Raw genomic sequence first — 18,859 nt, 5'->3', positions numbered from 1 at the left:
AAACAACATTTATCTACGTATCCTGTCAAAGCAGAAACTACCGTAATTAATTAAGTAATTAACTTTACTCATCAACTTAATATGTACAACCACGTGGGTATGAAGATTGCGTCACAAATACACTTGATAACTTGAATAGAATATTAATGTTATATTATCACGTGACCTATTTACAATTTCAAACTTAATTTTTATACTCGATTTTTCGTTTTTTTAGACGTAAAGCTCTGTCTACACTATCAAACATCATCGTGTCCATGTATGATATGGGCACATCACATTTTTTAGTCACATAGGCCCGTATTCATGAAAGGGGACTAACTTTAGTCCTGGACTATCTCTGGATTTAGTCCTGGACTATCTCGAAATGGTATTCATGAAAGAGGACTAACTTTAGTCCTGGACTAAACCTTGACTTAAAGGTTTATAGTGTATTCCGAGCTTTACATCAGACGTTATTTTTTTTTTTAATCGCAAAATGTTTTCAACAACTTGTAGCTATGCCCTGATTAGCCTACTGATCATTCAGTACGCCTACAATTGCGTCAGAGAAAGGCAAGCATCTGCTCTCTTTTTTTAAAGATACTTCGTATTATATAGTTACTTAATCATCATACTTGTTTAGCCAACTTGTTCCCGCAAACAATATTCAAGAGTAGAGGCAAACCACTATGTGATATCTTGATGTTGTCGAAAATTTCAATTTAGACTTGATATCATTGTATTTAGAAATTCATTAAATTAGGCGGACTTTGTGTAGGCCTATTGCTTGTAGAGATATTATTAATTATTGTATTACAAATACTTTACCTTGAATTTACATTGATTGTGTTGCACAACATCCGCTACTACAAGCTTGTTAACCAAAGTATGTGCTCTAGAGCTTCTTAAAACGTCGAAATAAAATCAAGATATAAATAATGTTTAAAATATGTTTACAATCTAAAAAACATTGTACGTAATCACGAACCCATATGAATACATTACATTGATAATATACGTCAGAGAAACCATTAGTTAGCAATTAAAATGCGTCCTTTGCAATTGTTCTGAAAACAAAGAATTATTACTTTTAGATACTTCGTCTGTTAGATAATTATGTCCACTGTTTAAGGAAAATTCCATGTTTTAAACTAACTAATTAATTGTATTGTACGGCCTTTATCAATGAAGTAATATTTTCAAATTTCATTTTCGACCTTTTTATTTTACAATTGTTATCATGATTTTCGTCTAATTTCATTATTCACCTTTCTTCAATCTTGATGACAAATTGTTTTTAATTCTTTCATTTATACCTAATGTTATAAAGAAATGGTTTGTTCTGTTAACATTATCTACACATTTTTAGTTCATTTACATTGAACAGTACGTTTAACACTTATAAAAACCAATAGATACATACGTTCAATAACATAGTATAAAACTGATTCCAAATAACACTAAGCGTCAATAACGAATCCTATTTATTATTTAAGTTGCGTAAACAGCGTCTTTAATTTGTGATTATTTCATTAACTTTCAAGTTACAGACAACGTAACGATTCAGCCAAGGCGGACCTTTTCAATTTCCTCTTTAAATAAACATGGACAGAAAATTAAAGGAAAGCGAGAAACGACTGGAAATCACAAAGTTTAGTCATCGGCAGGAAATGCAGACAAGTCTTCAGTTCTTTTACATAACAGGGTCAGCGGGAAATGGAAATTGTTGACCAAATTAATTAGATGCTGTTGTAGAGCCTGAGAGCGATGTAAATAGCGTTCACTCGAAGACAACCTGCAAGCGGGTTAAGACTTCTTCAAATGAATCTCTAATAAATTGATATTTATACAGATATTAATCTTGTTTTATCACCTGCAATTTGCTTTGTTTATGTTGAGATTCAGAAAGCAAGTTATGGAACAGCTATCGACGAATTCTGGGTTTTAACGAAAATTCAAGGTAAGTTTCAAAGTTTATATTCACGTTCAATCTTAATGATATTATGGTTAGATGCATTACTGTTAATGAAACTGCGATGAACATTTATTATGATATACTTACTTAGTTAGGTAACTATTTTCCAAAGATTTTATAGCAACTTTACGTTATAAATATAATTTAAGTCGGTATTGTATAAGAACCTGTAGGCCTAAGTACTTTACAAGGCCTTAGTGAAGATCGATTCAAAATAGAGATTGTTACAAATATCTTCAGTCAGAGACTTTAACTTAACCTAATGGTAAAGAGTATCCGCAGATTGGTATTCCTATTTAATACCTATTTAAAATAGAGAGATTTATCGTTTGGTTGACGTAACAATGCCTATAGTCTGGTATTGCAGTTTTCTTGTTGAAAGTTTGTAAATAGTTAAGTTAATATTTGGACCGCGCCTAAGAATGTTACCGTATTTTCTAGGCTCACACCTACCCTATATTTTTATTACTCCCTTATAAAAGTAGGAAAATTGATCAAATTTGTCATGTAAAAAGTTTGTATTTTCAAGGATTCTTGTGCAGTGTTTCCAAAAGATTGTATAATTGACATACTCTCTCTCTATATTTAACTATGATGAAATTCAATTTAAGATAAAGTACTAAATTAGTAACTTTTCACAGTGAGCTGAGTTCAGCCTACGTGGCAATATTTAAATGTAGAACATCCTTTGAATTCATAATCTTGGCATGACATTCTTAGCCTATATCCACCATCATCTCACGCGTCTGTTTGTACTTAGATCAATATCATATCTTACACAATGACTAATGGAATCTTTTGTTAGTGCAGATAATTCAATCACCTGTATTAATTGTCACATATTTCTTGCATAACTGTTTATTGTCTCTCCGTGATTGGAAATTAGAACAATACATCGACTTCTATGATCTATTGTACGAATTTTACTTTGACTTTGAAACAGTATTACAGTGCAACTTAATCACTAATTGTAATCTTTAACGTCATTGCATAACATGCGTCAACAAAGGCTACTAAGCAATAATCATTACCACGCGTGCTTACAAATCATTCTGCGTTGTGATACCTTCGGTATTATTTCAGTCTTGCCGTATCAATAAGTATAGTAATCACATATTCATTATAGTATTCTTCGGTACAACGAAAATGATTAGTTTTTTGTCATCGAACTCCACAATATTGTGAGCTTAACGTGAAAGGCATGTTAGTGTGAACAAAATTAGCCGGCATTGATTATTTTTGTGTGCGTATCTAGTGGAACATATGCATTAATCTTTAAAAAAAACTACAGTAGTTTTAAGTAAGTAGCTAAGTTATGCTTGTTTCTCGAACTTATTCTGTCAATATACCTTGGCGTAAGTCCAAGGCTTATCGGACTTCCGTCTATCATAGTATGTGTCTGTCTGTCTGTGTGTCTGCTTGTCAGAGTCCAGACCTCAAAATAGACACAGGGATTCGACCATCGCATCGACACCGTGATGCTAATTGTTTACGGTAATCCTTTCGACTTACGTTCCCTGCCAGAGGTTAACAGCGCGTACATATATTTTATTCGTCTGTATGTGTATGCTTATTATAGTAGGCCTATACGGTAATATGCATGTTTTATTATTTGTATACATTTCTTTCAATTATTTAAATACCGGTAAGATTGACTACAACTGATGATGTAAATTAAATATTAACATAGCTGTTTGATGAACTTTGACACTGAAATGTCAAGGCGATGTATCATCGGTGATGACACAGATGTAATATAACAGATCATGAAATGCCATTTTCAAATTACAATTCTTGCAAAATGTTTGTTTATATATTACACTGTTGTTTATTTTCCCTCAGAACTGCTAATTCACCGCAAGTTTTAATTGTGGAAACAACATGGAGCATATTGAACATTACAGCTCGAGTACGCTGAGACGGCGTCGCGCGCTCAGCTTTCCAGTACGGTCAAAATCATCCTACAATATGAAGTTTGAAGAAGGAGCAAGACCAAAACGAGGTCAGAGTCCAAGCCATGACCCGACACTAAGCCTTGATAGAAAAATAGCCATTGTTGGAATTGGGTGTCGATATGCCAATGGTGTGGACACTGTTGCCAAGTTTTGGGATATGTTGGCCAAAGGACTAGATTGTTCGATTCCTCCACCAGACGACAGGTTCGACACATCTTATTTCTTGTATCCAGGCAAAAAAATTCCCGGAAAAATGTACAACAAAAATGGCGGATATTTGACACAGGATCCTCTCAAGTTTGACAGACAGTTCTTCAAGATGTCACCAGGTAAATTGTACAAACATTTAAGGTAGCATAGTTTAATCACAATCATTTGAAAGAGACTTCTACTTCGCAATATTCATTTAATGGTTTTAAATTCATAAAGCGCAAAAAACAGTCTCGAAGCGCTGTGAAAAACAAGTAAAATTAATGGGGAAGCAAAGCCCTGTCTCAACACTGTCAAACTAGAGTCGATATAGTGGTGAAATGCCTAAATATGGTAGTGATATGACATCATCATGTTCATATATGGACACATCAGATTTTTTTGTCACAAAAAGTTTGATAATGTAGACAGAGCTTAAGGTTCACGTCAGCACCCAAACCTAAGTACATGATTTCTCTTAATATAGCAAAATCACTCAATAATTTTACTTTGCCTATACTGTTACGAACTTTCAAGTTTTTTTTTTATTTTTAAATTTCAAAACCAACTAAAACTGAATAAATTTCTATTTTTTTAATTTAGAGGAGGCAAATCATCTTGATCCACAAGTTCGTCTTCTACTGGAAGTTGTTTGGGAATCTTTAGAAAACGCGGGAATACCAGCATCGTCTGCGCGAGGTTCAAATACAGGCGTTTATATTGGACTGACAGCCAGCGAGTACGGAATACTGACAAGCATACCCAATGAAAACATTAATCAGTATACAAACTCTGGCATTAATTCCGCGATGGCTGCAAATAGAATTTCGTATGAATTTGATTTCCACGGCCCCAGTTATGTGATTGATACCGCATGCTCTTCTTCTATGTACTCTGTTCATCTTGCCTGCGAAGCTATACGATCAGGTGACTGTGACATGGCGGTGGCAGGTGGCGCCAATATTTCACTCATGCCTGTAACAAGTATCGGCTTCTGTCAAGCCGGTATGTTGTCACCAGATGGAAAATGTAAAAGCTTTGACAAGTCAGCCGACGGATACGCTAGAGCAGAGGGCGCTGGGGTTGTAATCTTGAAATCATTACAAAGAGCGTTAAATGATGGCGATAGGATATACAGTGTGATACGTGGTGGATCCTTGTGCAACGATGGACGTACTCCCGGTATTGCCAACCCAAGCTTTGAGGCCCAGGTTGCACTTATTGAGTCGGCGTACTTGAACGCTAAGGTACACCCAGAAGAAGTTCAATATGTTGAAGCGCACGGCACCGGCACCCAGATTGGTGATAAAACCGAAGCGAATGCAATCGGTCAAGCTATGGGGTTAAATAGACGGCCTGATCAACCGCCTCTTTACATGGCGTCAGTCAAATCCAACATAGGACATTCGGAAGGAGCTTCTGGCGTATCAGGGGTAATCAAAACTGCTCTTAGCTTATACTTTGAACAAATTCCAAAAGCTGTCCATTTTCGGGAAGGAAACGAAGCAGTTGATTTTGAGGGACTGAATTTACGCGTACCGACAGAACTGACACGCTGGCCTAAGGTAAAGAAACGACTTGCAGGTTGCAGTTCCTTTGGCTTTGGAGGTGCAAACGCTCACATTGTAATGGAAGCATTTCCATATTATGGGCCTAGAATACCAGATCCATCACACCGCATTGAAGTGCACAATACCCTCGATACCCCAGAACCAAGAATACTATTTCTTTCTGCTGCCAATAAAGATGCGCTATTGAAACGACTGGATGACTGGGTAACATACTTGAACAATACAATAGGTAACGACCACCGGGCGTTCACAAATTCTCTTTACACAGCATCTGTCCGGTCGTACCATCATCAATACAGGATGGGTATCATTGCTAGATCTGCCAGAGAAGCTGTTGACCAAATCAGACTGAAACTTGACCATGATCCTAGAGCTGCTACTAATGTTGTGGAAGGAAAGATGGCAGATGGGACATCAGGGCACCGTCTGGTGTTTGTGTTCTCTGGTATGGGCACACAGTGGTGGGGAATGGCAAGAAATCTGATGGAAGATGAACCAACTTTCCGAAATGTCATCAAGGTATGTCCAATTAAAACATTCAGTGTTTTTCATTATTCCTGAAATTATCCTCTGTGTACTAATTGACAGATCTATAACGAGAGGTGATCGCTTATGTTGTCATTGTAGAGGGAAACTTTCAACTCAATTCTAATGCATTTTAAAAGTATTATTCATGGAACTATTTCTATGTTTTACAGCGTATCGACAAAGCATTGACCAAATGTGGCGCAAAGTGGTCACTCGTCCACACACTAACCAAAGAAACAGACAAGGAAACAGTCAATATTACTGGTAAGTAGATTGAACCTGACCATCTATTACTGCTTCTTACATTCAGTTCAATACGTGAAGCTTAATCTAATAAAAAACATGTTCTATTCCACAGAAATTGCCCAACCATCAATATTTGCCGTCCAGATTGGTTTAGCAGAACTATACCGCCAGCGCGGAGTTACGCCGGATGCCGTCATCGGTCATAGTGTCGGTGAAGTTGCTGCAGCTCACGTAGCAGGTTTGATTACCCTAGACGATGCCATCAAGATAATCTACCACAGAGGTCGTCAGTTACGCAAGACTACAGGACGTGGTACTATGGTCGCAGTTCTACATTCAGTAGAGGACATCCAGACCCGACTTGATGGCAGTGAGTGTGTAAGTGTTGTTGATGTTGCCGCAGTAAATAGTCCAACTCAGATTGTTTTGTCTGGTGAAACAGAAGCACTGACAACGTTTGCAGATGGCCTGCGTGAGGAGGGATTACGCTGTACGCGCTTGCACGTTGCAAACGCATTTCACAGCTACCAACAAGATCACATACGAAAAGACTTTTTAAAGAAAGTTAAGTTTCTATCTCCAAACAGTACAAACAGACAATCACTTGAATCTAGCCCTGTCATACCGATGATGTCAACAGTTACAAATCAGTACCTTACAAGGGACGACACAAACACCGGGGCTTACTGGTGGAAGAACATAAGAGGACAAGTGAAATTTATGTCTGGTGTTGAAAAACTTCTCCAAGAAGGATACAATTGCTTTTTGGAGGTTGGTCCTCATCCATCGCTGTCACCTGCTGTCAGAGACGTAATAAACTCAAATTTAAACAGATCAAAATCTATTTTTATTACTGGTTCTCTCAGACGACCAACTGATACGCGCGATTTAGCAGACGATCGGGTTAATGTCCTACGCTCGCTAGCAAAACTACACGTAGAGGGTTACTCATTGGAAACAGAGTTGTTATTCAATGAACAAGAGTACAAGGTGATGTCACTTCCGACGTACCCATGGCAAAGAGTTCATTGTAGTGCTACTACAGAGACAGCGAAGGAAATGTTTTTGTTCCCATTGAAAGATCACCCTCTTCTGGGCAAACCTTTGGAAACATCTCACTTCCATGACGAGAGTACTTTGAAAGTATGGCGTTCTGAATTCACAATTGGTTCTGTACCTTGGTTAAGAGATCATATCTTACAAGGAAGTGCTGTGATACCTGCAGCAGCCCACACAGAAACTGCTCTAGCAGCTGCTCGTGCAGTTTTACCAGACGCAGATATACTCACTCTGAGGTGGGTTAATTTTGAAAGATTCATCTTCACACCTGATGTCAAAGGTACCTTGGAGACTACCGTTGAACTAAGATCTAAAGAGGCAAAGTTTTCACTTCGAAGTTATAATCCTACAGAAAAGGGATGGACATTGCACGGTAGTGCACTTGTTGATACAATCGGCAAACGACGAAATACGAACGTGAACATCTTGGAACAAACTGAGGAGTTAGAATCAAAACTTGCAACAGATGATATCAGAAGACGTTGCCCAAGAGAAATGGAAAAAGACGAGTTTTATGCAACATTATGGAAAGGTGGTTTTGAACTTGGTGACAACTTTAAAAGCACCACAAAGGCTTATTTCAGTCACGACTGTAACGAAGCACTGGTTTACGCCACTGCTCAAGAGACACTTGTACGAGAATTCGACAATTTTGTCTTCCATCCCGCTTTCCTCGATAGCGTATTCCAAGGATTTGGTCTTTGCATTATGTTACAAGAGCAACAGAGAGCACGGAACGAGACCGGTGGTTTCACAAAATGGTTCAAAGTTCCAAGAGCTGTGGAACGAATATTAATGAAAGGTAAATCACCAACAAGAATAGTTTTTAACGTGCAGATGATGTTGGAGGGAGACACAACCGTTGGATATATTGTTGTTGCTGATGCCGCCAACCATAAAATATTCGCCCAGTTCGACAGACTTATATTTGAAAATGTGAATTCACCAGAGCCAGATGAAAGTATACAACTTTGGAGACGTGAATGGGTTCCAGTCTACGTAAAGAAGGCTGAAGTCGAAATACCAACGGCCTCCACATCTAAAAACAGACGAACAATCAGCTACATTCCGAACAACCCTGAAGAAGCAGGCGCAATAGTGATATTTAAAGACAAGAACGGCGTTTGTTTTGATTTAAAGAAACGTCTAGAAGTTGAAAATGTTGTCAGTATGCTTGACCCGCGTATTTTAGCAGATTCAGATGAGCGCTTCCGTCGGGTACTGCGTTCTCTTGGTATGGTCACCGATTTAATCGTTCTTTCAACACTAGATGTTCGTGAACTTGGGTCAATAGATGCTATTACAGAAGAAAACTTCGATGAAGCACAGAATATCAGCGCAATTGCCCCGATAAGCCTTTACAAAGCTGTAAGCAAACATGACGCAAAGGTTAAGCCTAGAATATGGCTTGTGACTAGAAGTGCGCACGCAGTTCTTGATATTGACCCCATCGACCCGATGTCATCCACTGTACAAGCATTAGGAATGACACTTATGCACGAGGATCCTGAACTACAAGTGTTCACAATAGACTTGCCTGCACATATTGATCAAGAGGAATCAGCTATTTGGCTGTACAACTATATGAAAGCAATCCCAACTGATGAAAATCATGTTGTAATGAGAAGACGAGTACCACGACGACCTTCAGCAGACTTCCCTAGAGAGATGACGTTTGAGGTTTACGCACCAAGAGTTGTTATGGAACCACAGTCAAGCTTCTCTGCTCCAACACAATCATCAAACTGGATTGTAAATATTGAACAATCAGTGAAAGCTAAACGTCTTCTGGTGAAACAGGACAGCGATCCACCACTTGTCAGACGACCTGAAGATGTTCTTGTAAAAGCCGGGGCATTTGCCGCGCAATATCAATACGATGAAGCTGATGGTAATAGCCTACAAGGATATCTGTATTCCGGGAAGATAGTACACTGCACAGAAGAAGTACACGTCATGCTTAGGACGCGAAACACTGTTCTAGGATTCAAAGCAGATGGCGTAGTTACATCGACAATATGTACAGCAGCTAACGAGCTTGTCCCAGTTCCAGGCAACCTAACACCAACTGAGGCCATTAATATTGTAAAGGACTATTTACCCGCGTTTGTTGCATTTCATGATACATTAAAACTTAATGAAAACGGGTCAGTAATTGTCTATTTGTCCTCATTAAGTGATAGGATCGGACTTGCAACGACACACTTGGCGTTAGAACAAGGGGCAAACGTTTTCATCCATGTGGAGAATGATGAAAACATATTTCCTGTGGAGAAACTTCTTGGTATACTTGGCGATTCACGTGTGGTTATAACGTCACCAGATAACTTTGAAAGTATGATTCAAGATAATGAGGTTGATGTCCTCCTGTTTGCTGGTGGTATGATTGACAATGGGTACCATCTTGACAGACTTATTGCCAAGCTCAAACCATTCGGTACGATTGTACAGATTCCGGGAAAGAATGGCGAAAACGAGTGCAAAATCGGGGTACTACCACCAAACATTTACTACATTGGTATTGATATGGGTCTTGGAAAGTATGATCAGATGCGCGTACGACTACAAGATTCAATGACTCGTCTGCTGCAGATGTTCAGCGTTCATAACGACTTCCAGGCTCTCAAGTCACTTGCTATTCCAACGGCTCAGATGTCGAAACTCGCAAAGGCCACTCACGCGTCTCTTGATGATACAACCGTTTGTGTTGACGAAGACACTATTTCGGCAACTCTAAATTTTGAAGATATTGGTTTCCAAGCCAACCCAGACGCTTCATATCTAGTAACTGGAGGGTCAAAGGGCATTGGTCTTGAACTCATCGAATGGTTGGTCAACTGCGGAGCAAGTCACATATATGTCGTTTCCCGGTTCACACCGGAAGAGGAAGCGATAAGTCGATTCAAGATATTCCGTGATAGTGGTGCCAGAATAACTCATCTAAAAGCTGATTTAATGAGGTTTGGAAATCTTGAAAAGGCTCTATGTGCAATCAAAGATAATGGCGAACTACCACTTGAAGGCATCTTCCATTGCGCTACTGTTTATCATGACATGGCTATAAGGCAAATACACCCAGACAGATGGAAAGAAGTTGTAGCAACGAAGGGCTTTGGCGCTCTATCATTACATCAACTGAGCATGCGCATGAATCTTCCAATAAAGTACTTTGTTATGTTCTCATCCATTGTTGAGATGATTGGTAATGGCGGCCAAGGAAGCTATTGCGCTGCCAACGCTTTTCTGTCATCTCTTTGTAGCATGAGGAGGAAGATGGGGCTACCGGCTACTGTGATTTGTCCTGGTGTTATCAACACATCAGGATTCGCTGCTAGAAAAGGTTACGTAGACCAATGGGAGAAAAATGGGTTGATGAGTCTTTCTCCTTCAGATGTTCTTAGAGGATTAGGATGCATGCTGGTTACAGATTATCCTGAGCTAGGATTGACCGGTTCAGTCAACCGTAAAATGTATGCCGAAAACAATCGTGTGATGCTTTCTCAACATTTCAAAGAAGCAGCAGGAACACTATCAATATTTAAGAACTTGTTCTCAAACAGAGACACATTTCTAGCTACAGAACATGACCTAAAGATGAAAATTAGACTTCTAAGCCCGACTGAAGCGACAAACATGATATTTGAGACAGTATCTAATCACATTGCCCAAAGACTTGGCATCACTAATGATATATCTGAAGATACTTCCCCAGTCGGTTTAGGTCTTGATTCACATATGTCGTCTGAGCTAAGCGGTATAATTCACGAGAACTTTGGAGTGTCAGTTGTGGCTATTGAACTCCTTAACGACAACCTTACTATGAGGAATCTCACACAGTCCATCTACAAAAAGATCATGTCAGGCTCTACAGAACAAGATCAAAACGATGGAGCTGACCAAGCGATTTCTCCAACACCTGGTGAGATATGGTACCGAATTGATGACAACATAACAGCACCACATGGACAGGTTGTATGCTTCCCGTCAGTGGGAGGAGGCCCATCTATGTTTAGTCACTGGAGGAATTTATTTGCTCAGTACAACATTCAGACAATCATGCTACAGTTTCCTGGATGGGAAGGTAGAGAGCGAGAAAAACCTCAACACGATATGCAAGAGATTGTAACAAAACTATCCGAAGCTCTTGCTCCACGGCTTATTAAAAATCGTTTTGTGTTCTTTGGTCACAGCCTTGGTGCTTTGATCGCTTTTGAAACAGCCCATCACATTATGAAAAAGTTCAATTCAAGTCCTATTCAATTATTTATCAGTGCATGGTACGCACCAACTTTGCCGTATCCACATCCAGAAGAATTAGACGCACCAACATCAGTATATCGAAAGCTTCGACGAGTAATTTCTTCACGAGGCAACGTTGCAAAGAATCTGGAACAAGAAAACGTCAAGTTCAGTTTCTTAGATCAAGCCACCTTGAACAACTCGCGTCTAATGAGCCGAATGATACCATCAATCGAGGCAGCCATCATGACATGCAAGAAGTACAGATGCCGTCACAAAGATCGTCTACCTTGCAATATCACGACCTTTGGCGGAAAGAGTGATCCGTTCATCAACCCACACCTTTTGGACGATTGGCACCTACAGCAACAAGAAGGCAAAAAATTCAAGAAGATTATTCTTCCAGGAAAACATATGTACATCAACACAGCATGGAAGAACATTGTAAAAGAAGTCGGCAACGCATTACCAGGAGTCAACATCAAGATTGGAACGCTATCCCGTGCCAGCGCAACAACCATTATCAGAAAATAAAATATTACAATACTGAAAGAGCAACTGTCAAATTGTTAGCGATAATAAACTGCATGTTACATTTAAAAAATCTGAAAAAGAGAGTTTTTAATATTAAATAAATATATCTATAATTCATAAGATATTTTTTTGTATTGAGGGGAGTTTAATGTTAGAGATGCTACAGTGTGTGTAAAATAATGGGTTTTTATAAACGATGATGTTTCGAATGAAGTATGCAATGTGGAACGGTTTTGTGTGGAATGCTATCCTAGAAATTGATTGCCATAAGTAGATTAAACAAACAACAGGAAGCATTTCAGATTGACATTTATGTATTTGATAAAAAGTAAATTGAATCATGAATAAAGTAAAAAGAGTAGTAGTTTGTTTTTATATCTTTTTTAATCAAAATATTTCAATTTCAATCAATCTGTTTTACAATTTAATACATAATTTGTAAGCAACATTGTGACATATTTGAGCTAGCAAGCATGACTAATATCAATAAATGATTGTAATGTCATAGGATTTGTTAGATGTAAATAACTCTCATCATAGTCATTCTTAAAATTGGCACCATTTAATGTCTATTTATATTACGAGAACGTAAGAGGTGACATTATAAACAATGTTTGTATAAATAAATGACAACAGTATTCAAAGTTTAAATTGCTGTTTATTGAATATTATATTAAAATGTGTCGCATGCTAAAATTTGAGTTTTCTGGCCAAACTTCTTCTACGGATGGGTCTAGGCACTGTTTTCAGTTGGCTTTGTAAACAAATAAACTGTGTACAATTGGCCTATATAGTGTATTGCCCTTATAGAAGAGGAAATGTTATACTACCAGAACGATAGAGTTAATAGCATTAATGCTACTGTTTTAAAAAGAATAGCAATACACCTGCACTATCAGCACTACCATTTATCCCACCCCACTCCCTTACTCCCACCCCACTCCCTTACTCCCACCCCAATCCCTTACTCCCTTACTCCCACCCCACTCCCTTACTCCCTTACTCCCACCCCACTCCCTTACTACTACAATATTAAGTTAAAGTTTGCCTTCATATATGTAGCTTATCTGCTCTGTTTTTATTGACACCAATCAGTAAGTTGTTCTTAGGAGTGCATGTAAATGGTTCCATTGTTGTCATCCACACCTGGTATCCGTGTTCCATAGAATAAAAAAGCCTATCAGAATCAATACAGGCCATGCATGATTTAGCTGAAATTAAAAAGTAAATTTAAAATCGTATAAGACATAAAATACACCACTAAAACTTAAACGCCACAAAGTATGTAGTGATAGTCTTTCATGGATTTTGAAGCATAAAGATTATTTTGTTCTTAACTCGCAGGTCAGTATGTTAAGCTCTGTCTACACTATCAAACTTTATGTGACAAAAAATATGATGTGCCCATATGGACATGATGATGTCATATCACTACCATAAATTTGGGCATATCACTACCATATTTGGGCATCACACATCAACAAAGTGTTGAAATAGCTTTATAAAAATAGAAATATTAACTTTAAAATAATGTTGAATGAAGGAGAAAGGCACATAAACCTAAAACAGATGAAATATAAATAATAGAACAGAATTTAAAGTATTTATAGAGTTGTTAGGAAATTATATTCAGCCTTGTCAATTACAGCATTCTAGTTTATCTTTCGATTCATGTTTTTCCTTTAAAATCATTTAAGCAACAATTCAAATCACATGTTTCCATAATATTATTTTGAACATAAATTTCATTAAAAATTATAAGCTGTAAAACTTTAATCTATACACTGTAGAGCCGACAAAAAAATAGATATGTTTGATATTTGTTGGACGGGTGAGTCAGCACTTTGGGAAATGCTTGCTTCCGTTATAAATTATACAAACGTGATCAGTACTATATGGCGAATGAGTAAGAAAGGCAGACTAGAGTTTACATAAACATTACTAGATCTTGCAACGATTACATCCAACTGGAAGGAAGTTTTAATTACATGTGTAACCTGTCCTCTTAGAATTCAGAAATAATCTGTTTGAAATTTACGACAAAGGACATATTACAGTTACACTGTGTTTATAAAATTACCAAAATCAAAATAGATTACTAGTTCAATCACTTATAGCATTATTTTTAATTTTTCATGACTATGTCAATGTTTTATTTATTGTTTACAGGTATTTATAAGATTTAATCCAATTTAAAATTGACGATCAGAAGAAAAATGCAAACGCTTTGTTAGGATTTAAAAAAATTACCTTGTTTGGCAGCGTCACTGTCAAAATCCCATGTTGTATGCTCAGCAGCGTGAGCCAATATTCTATAATCCTACAAAAAAAAAATTAAATAAAAAACATGAGCCCTGAGAAATGATACTGGTGAAAATTATATAATTTAGTGGAGTAGCATATTTCAATTATGGTACTGGTACTGGTACTGGTTCAAATAACCGTCTCACAGAGACATCTGGTAGCCATTGACTTAAAGTTGGCATTTGAGTTACAAATAAAAAACCAATCGATGTATCAAAATTTACCTCAAAACAGAGGGGTTTCTCTCGTAATCTTTTACTCCTTGGATACGTTATAACGTGCGTATCCCTCACAGCCCCATAGCAACAAGGACTTGAAACGAACGAAGCATCATTTTGGATACATCTTGTAATTACCATATCTGTTGCTACACCACATGCGTGCAATGACACCTGTAAAAGATGTTAATCAATAGATGTTGTTTTAGATTGTGATAGTCTAACACACCAATTCCAGATTTAAATTCATTGTTATGAAACTTTATTTTTACATTCAAATGTCTGTTATAAATTCATTAACTCATCTGTCAACAACAAAACTAATAGCTAATGACTGACGAATAATTAATTAGTTCTTGGATGGAATTGAGTGGAAGTCTGCCAGACATTAGTAATGATATAGCCTGCTTGTTTTTACCATGATCAAGTGCATGGTGTTTAACAATGCATGGACATTCTTTTGCAATCTTCCATTCTTTCTATCACTATCGAAGATATAGTGATAAATTTGATTGGAAAAACGTTCAGAAGCGAAAAAAATATGACACAGAATATGCAAACTGTTGGCAATCTGTTTATGTCCACAAATGCATAATTCTCACGGCTTCAAATAAGCTTATACAACAGGATGTAAGAGAGGGGCGATGGGAAATTCAGTTGAGCATAATGATTATACTTTTTTGGGGCAACAGAAAATCAGCTGGTGCTCTGTCACATGCAATAGCTTTCAAACGTTTGCAACCTGTCACCAACAGTAAACCTAACGCAAGACGGAAGTTGCAATATTGCATAATCATATAGAGGGCAGTATTCTGTAACTTTACAACAGTATATAATTGTGTATGCTAGAATTGTGTATGCTAGACTGGATATATGGATTCTACTTGGAATCTACTACCCCATTCATTGCCTAGCAAAACTACGTTTACATACACTGGGGCATACACCATACAGTGTGTGTTGAACTATGAAGTTTGATAGGCGATGTGAAATTGATCAGCTTTTAAAAGTAGACATTTTAATTTGAATAAGTGGATGTTTAGTGGTATATCCCTGACGAAATGGAAGCAACAAACCTTGTTTATATTAAATCAAGATATAATCTTACCCCAATATCAAACTTTCCATGGTAGTAGTCAATATTTCCCAAGTAGAATGTAACATTTTTCAATTCTAATTCTTTAACTCGGTTTAGACCCTTAATGATTGACACTTCTTTACTTTCAACCAATATGATGTGACAGTCTGGTAACACAGCAGCTAAGACAATACCAAGGTGACCCTAAAAGAAACAAATTGCATATTAGCATAACAAGTGACAAATTACTTTTATATTATATCTGTTAAATGTTCTGAATTTTAATTATTTGTCTTCATCACAGTTTACGATGCAATAAAGTAAAAGAAAAACAAAAAAACTGGGTGACAAATTAGTCATTGAGCTGTGAAAGCTCACACATACTGTTCAGGACACACACTATTGGATAAATATTAAGTTCTGTTTACACTATCAAACTTTATATGACAAAAATAATGTGCCCATGTATGGACATAATGGTGTCATATCACTAACATATTTGGGTAAATCACTACCATATTTGGACTCACCACACTAGTTTGATAGTGTAGACAGAGCATAAGGCACACAAAGTGTTCTTACCCCACCACTACAAAAGTCAACAACATAGTCTCCAGCCTTGGCAATCATTTTCACAGCTGCAACAATATTTTCTATCTGCTGGCATTTTCGTTGTGAACGCTCGCCAGGCACATCACCTACAACAAATACAATTTGGCATCTTATATTTAAATTTTTTTTACATACGCAGCCAACAGAGATCGAGTAACTCGCCAATTACAGGATGGATAAATATATTTTATAATTTATCATTCTTATAAACTAAGTCTCATTTGAGACTTAGGGAGTGAAGTTGAAAGAGTCATGAGTTACAATACAACTCTGGCACCATGTCAGGATTGAACCCCAGACCTTGAGATTGGAAGGCAAGTATGTTAACCACCAAGCTACAGCTCCACTACAAATCTTATGATCAATTCTTACTATTCATACTGAAATAATAGAGTACACACCATAGGCAGGATGAACCTGAGGTTGGAGCTGGTCCCAGAGTATCTTGATGCTGGAGGATGGATGCTTTACAAACTTAAGTACGAGTTCTTTATCATTTAGTGTTTCCAGTAAAGTCGCAGCTTTACGTTGAATTCCCATTCGCATACCACGCCTATTTTGAATACAATTAAAAATAAAATGTTTTTGGAAAAACCTGTCAAACCAGATACAAAATATAAGCTTTTTTTAATGGTTTCACCTGTGAATTCAACACAGCCATCGCATCATATTTGAATGTAAGCGTTCACTATCGCGGCTAAATGATACTTACTTTGAGACAGGTTTTGCCTCTTTCATCCCAGTGCCTTCAGTATTTGGTGCATCTAATTCTACTTCCATTTCTTCATGATTACTGGGACTTTTTATCACCTTTGACATTGGCGTAACCATAGTCATTTTACACGCTTTAGCAGAGTTCTTAACTTCCTTCACGTCCCACATCCTACGATACCAAGTCAGAACCAGAGGTATCCTCCAAAAAAGGGTCATTTGGTTACTTTGAACTGCTTGATGAAGAATCAGATGAACGCATGGAAAAACCACAAGATCAATTAGCGACATGTTGATACCTTCTGCAAAGATGTGTTCCAGTTGAGGTAGAAATTCTTCAGAAACCGGTTTAGATGTGGTACACTGCTTCTTAGATATACCTGTAGTATATGGTTTTGATGTATTGTCTGAAATACTACTGTCACTATTAATATCTATTTCTGGTTCCGAGATAACTTTAGGTTTCTTTGAAGGTTTTGGAGAACAATTTATTGCACCATGTTTCAAAATGTCACCTGCCATCTCTGAACAACTACTGTTGCCTTTAGAGTCAACACTCGTACTTGCACTCAACGATACCCCAGTAGCACCTTTAAGTTCTTCCTCTTTAAGTTTTCTATCTGACATTGACTTTTTCAAAATTCTTTGATGTTTCTTTCGGTTAGATATTCTGACTGGCAGAGATAAACATTTCTCAAATTTCAGGATGGATGTAGGAATATTTTTGTTATGAAAACATTGGTCAACATCAGCTGGTAATTCTATCTCGCAGTACTTTGTCCAGCTACTTCCCTCTGCAAACCCTCTCAAGCAACTTTGCTGATGACCCTGTAAAATAAATTTCAAATGTTAATAAAATAATCGAAAATGGAAGAAAATTGATTAAAAATGTATCTACAAATCAAACAGCAGAAAGCATACCAACAAGGCGATTAAATTTCTTTCTGGGGATTTGTTGTGACTTTGACGTACAATTTTCCGCAACACAATACACAGACCAACGGAGCACAATAACCTATCCGATGAGAGGATAGCCGGCAACTTGCTCTGAAGAACAACATCTGGTATATCTTCAGATTTCAACCGTTCACATTTTAGTTCATTAAGTATGCATAGTGGTGTGGGGGATGTCGATGTTGTCTTGTTGACCGAGGGGTCACAGAGGAACACTCGAAAGATGTCATTGTCAGTTTTACAATAGTTGAGAACAAAGATTACGATGCGGGAACGAATTGTTAAGTTTTCATGGCAGCCTTCAAGATAAAGGTTTTCTGATTCAAAAGATGTTTTTTTCAAAATATCATTACCTAAAAATGAAAACAGAATACAATTAATTACAGTAGGCCTCATTAGACATTAATTACTGAAAATGTATCAACATTCTTGGAATACTTTCAATTGGATTCAAATTGTATGATTTTTTTACATCATATGTCATGGTTACCAGGTCACTGACTGACATTCTATGATCAGATCACAAAGATGTACAAACAAATATTTTTCTTTACCACAGCTGTTTTTCGAAGCCTTCATTGTGAAAATAACGTGGTGCTGGGTCAGTCAACTGCTTCTATTTCTTAAATTTTAATAAATCACATTATTCTTTCATCGACGCAAATCAATTTTTACAACATTAACATTATCTTAACACTCTCAGT

General features: G+C 37.3%; 2 protein-coding genes across 2 annotated transcripts; one reads left to right on the top strand and one right to left on the bottom strand.

Annotated features, from left to right (window-relative positions):
* Positions 1-1,761: 1,761 nt before the first annotated feature.
* Positions 1,762-12,918, top strand: LOC140050339 (phenolphthiocerol/phthiocerol polyketide synthase subunit C-like). Its single transcript, XM_072095487.1, has 5 exons — positions 1,762-1,942; positions 3,800-4,241; positions 4,705-6,191; positions 6,371-6,464; positions 6,559-12,918. Exons 2-5 carry the CDS (start codon positions 3,839-3,841, stop codon positions 12,276-12,278), a joined length of 7,704 nt encoding a protein of 2,567 aa, XP_071951588.1. The 5' UTR covers positions 1,762-1,942; positions 3,800-3,838; the 3' UTR covers positions 12,279-12,918.
* A 379-nt stretch (positions 12,919-13,297) lies between these two features.
* LOC140050341 (glutathione S-transferase C-terminal domain-containing protein-like) lies at positions 13,298-18,566 on the bottom strand. Its single transcript, XM_072095488.1, has 8 exons — positions 18,123-18,566; positions 17,203-18,029; positions 16,892-17,043; positions 16,461-16,576; positions 15,909-16,082; positions 14,807-14,974; positions 14,529-14,598; positions 13,298-13,489 (listed from the first exon to the last, which is right to left on the bottom strand). Exons 1-8 carry the CDS (start codon positions 18,549-18,551, stop codon positions 13,329-13,331), a joined length of 2,097 nt encoding a protein of 698 aa, XP_071951589.1. The 5' UTR covers positions 18,552-18,566; the 3' UTR covers positions 13,298-13,328.
* Positions 18,567-18,859: the final 293 nt, after the last annotated feature.

The sequence above is a fragment of the Antedon mediterranea genome, chromosome 5, assembly GCF_964355755.1.
Source record: "Antedon mediterranea chromosome 5, ecAntMedi1.1, whole genome shotgun sequence".
Classification (NCBI taxonomy): Eukaryota; Metazoa; Echinodermata; class Crinoidea; order Comatulida; family Antedonidae; genus Antedon; species Antedon mediterranea.
Note: the sequence above shows the minus strand (reverse complement) of the source record. Positions and strands in the feature narration are given on the sequence as shown.

What these genes read in the sequence shown, in the direction of transcription:
- LOC140050339 (XM_072095487.1), top strand. Translation starts at nt 3,839, where the DNA reads ATGGAGCATATTGAACATTACAGCTCGAGTACGCTGAGACGGCGTCGC. An exon ending in GTTCTTCAAGATGTCACCAG is followed by an intron (nt 4,242 to 4,704) that starts GTAAATTGTACA and finishes TTTTTAATTTAG; the next exon opens with AGGAGGCAAATCATCTTGAT. An exon ending in GGAAACAGTCAATATTACTG is followed by an intron (nt 6,465 to 6,558) that starts GTAAGTAGATTG and finishes TCTATTCCACAG; the next exon opens with AAATTGCCCAACCATCAATA.
- LOC140050341 (XM_072095488.1), bottom strand. Translation starts at nt 18,551, where the DNA reads ATGAGGCCTACTGTAATTAATTGTATTCTGTTTTCATTTTTAGGTAAT. An exon ending in TTGACTTTTGTAGTGGTGGG is followed by an intron (nt 16,083 to 16,460) that starts GTAAGAACACTT and finishes TGTTTCTTTTAG; the next exon opens with GGTCACCTTGGTATTGTCTT. An exon ending in AGAAACCCCTCTGTTTTGAG is followed by an intron (nt 14,599 to 14,806) that starts GTAAATTTTGAT and finishes TTTTTTTTGTAG; the next exon opens with GATTATAGAATATTGGCTCA.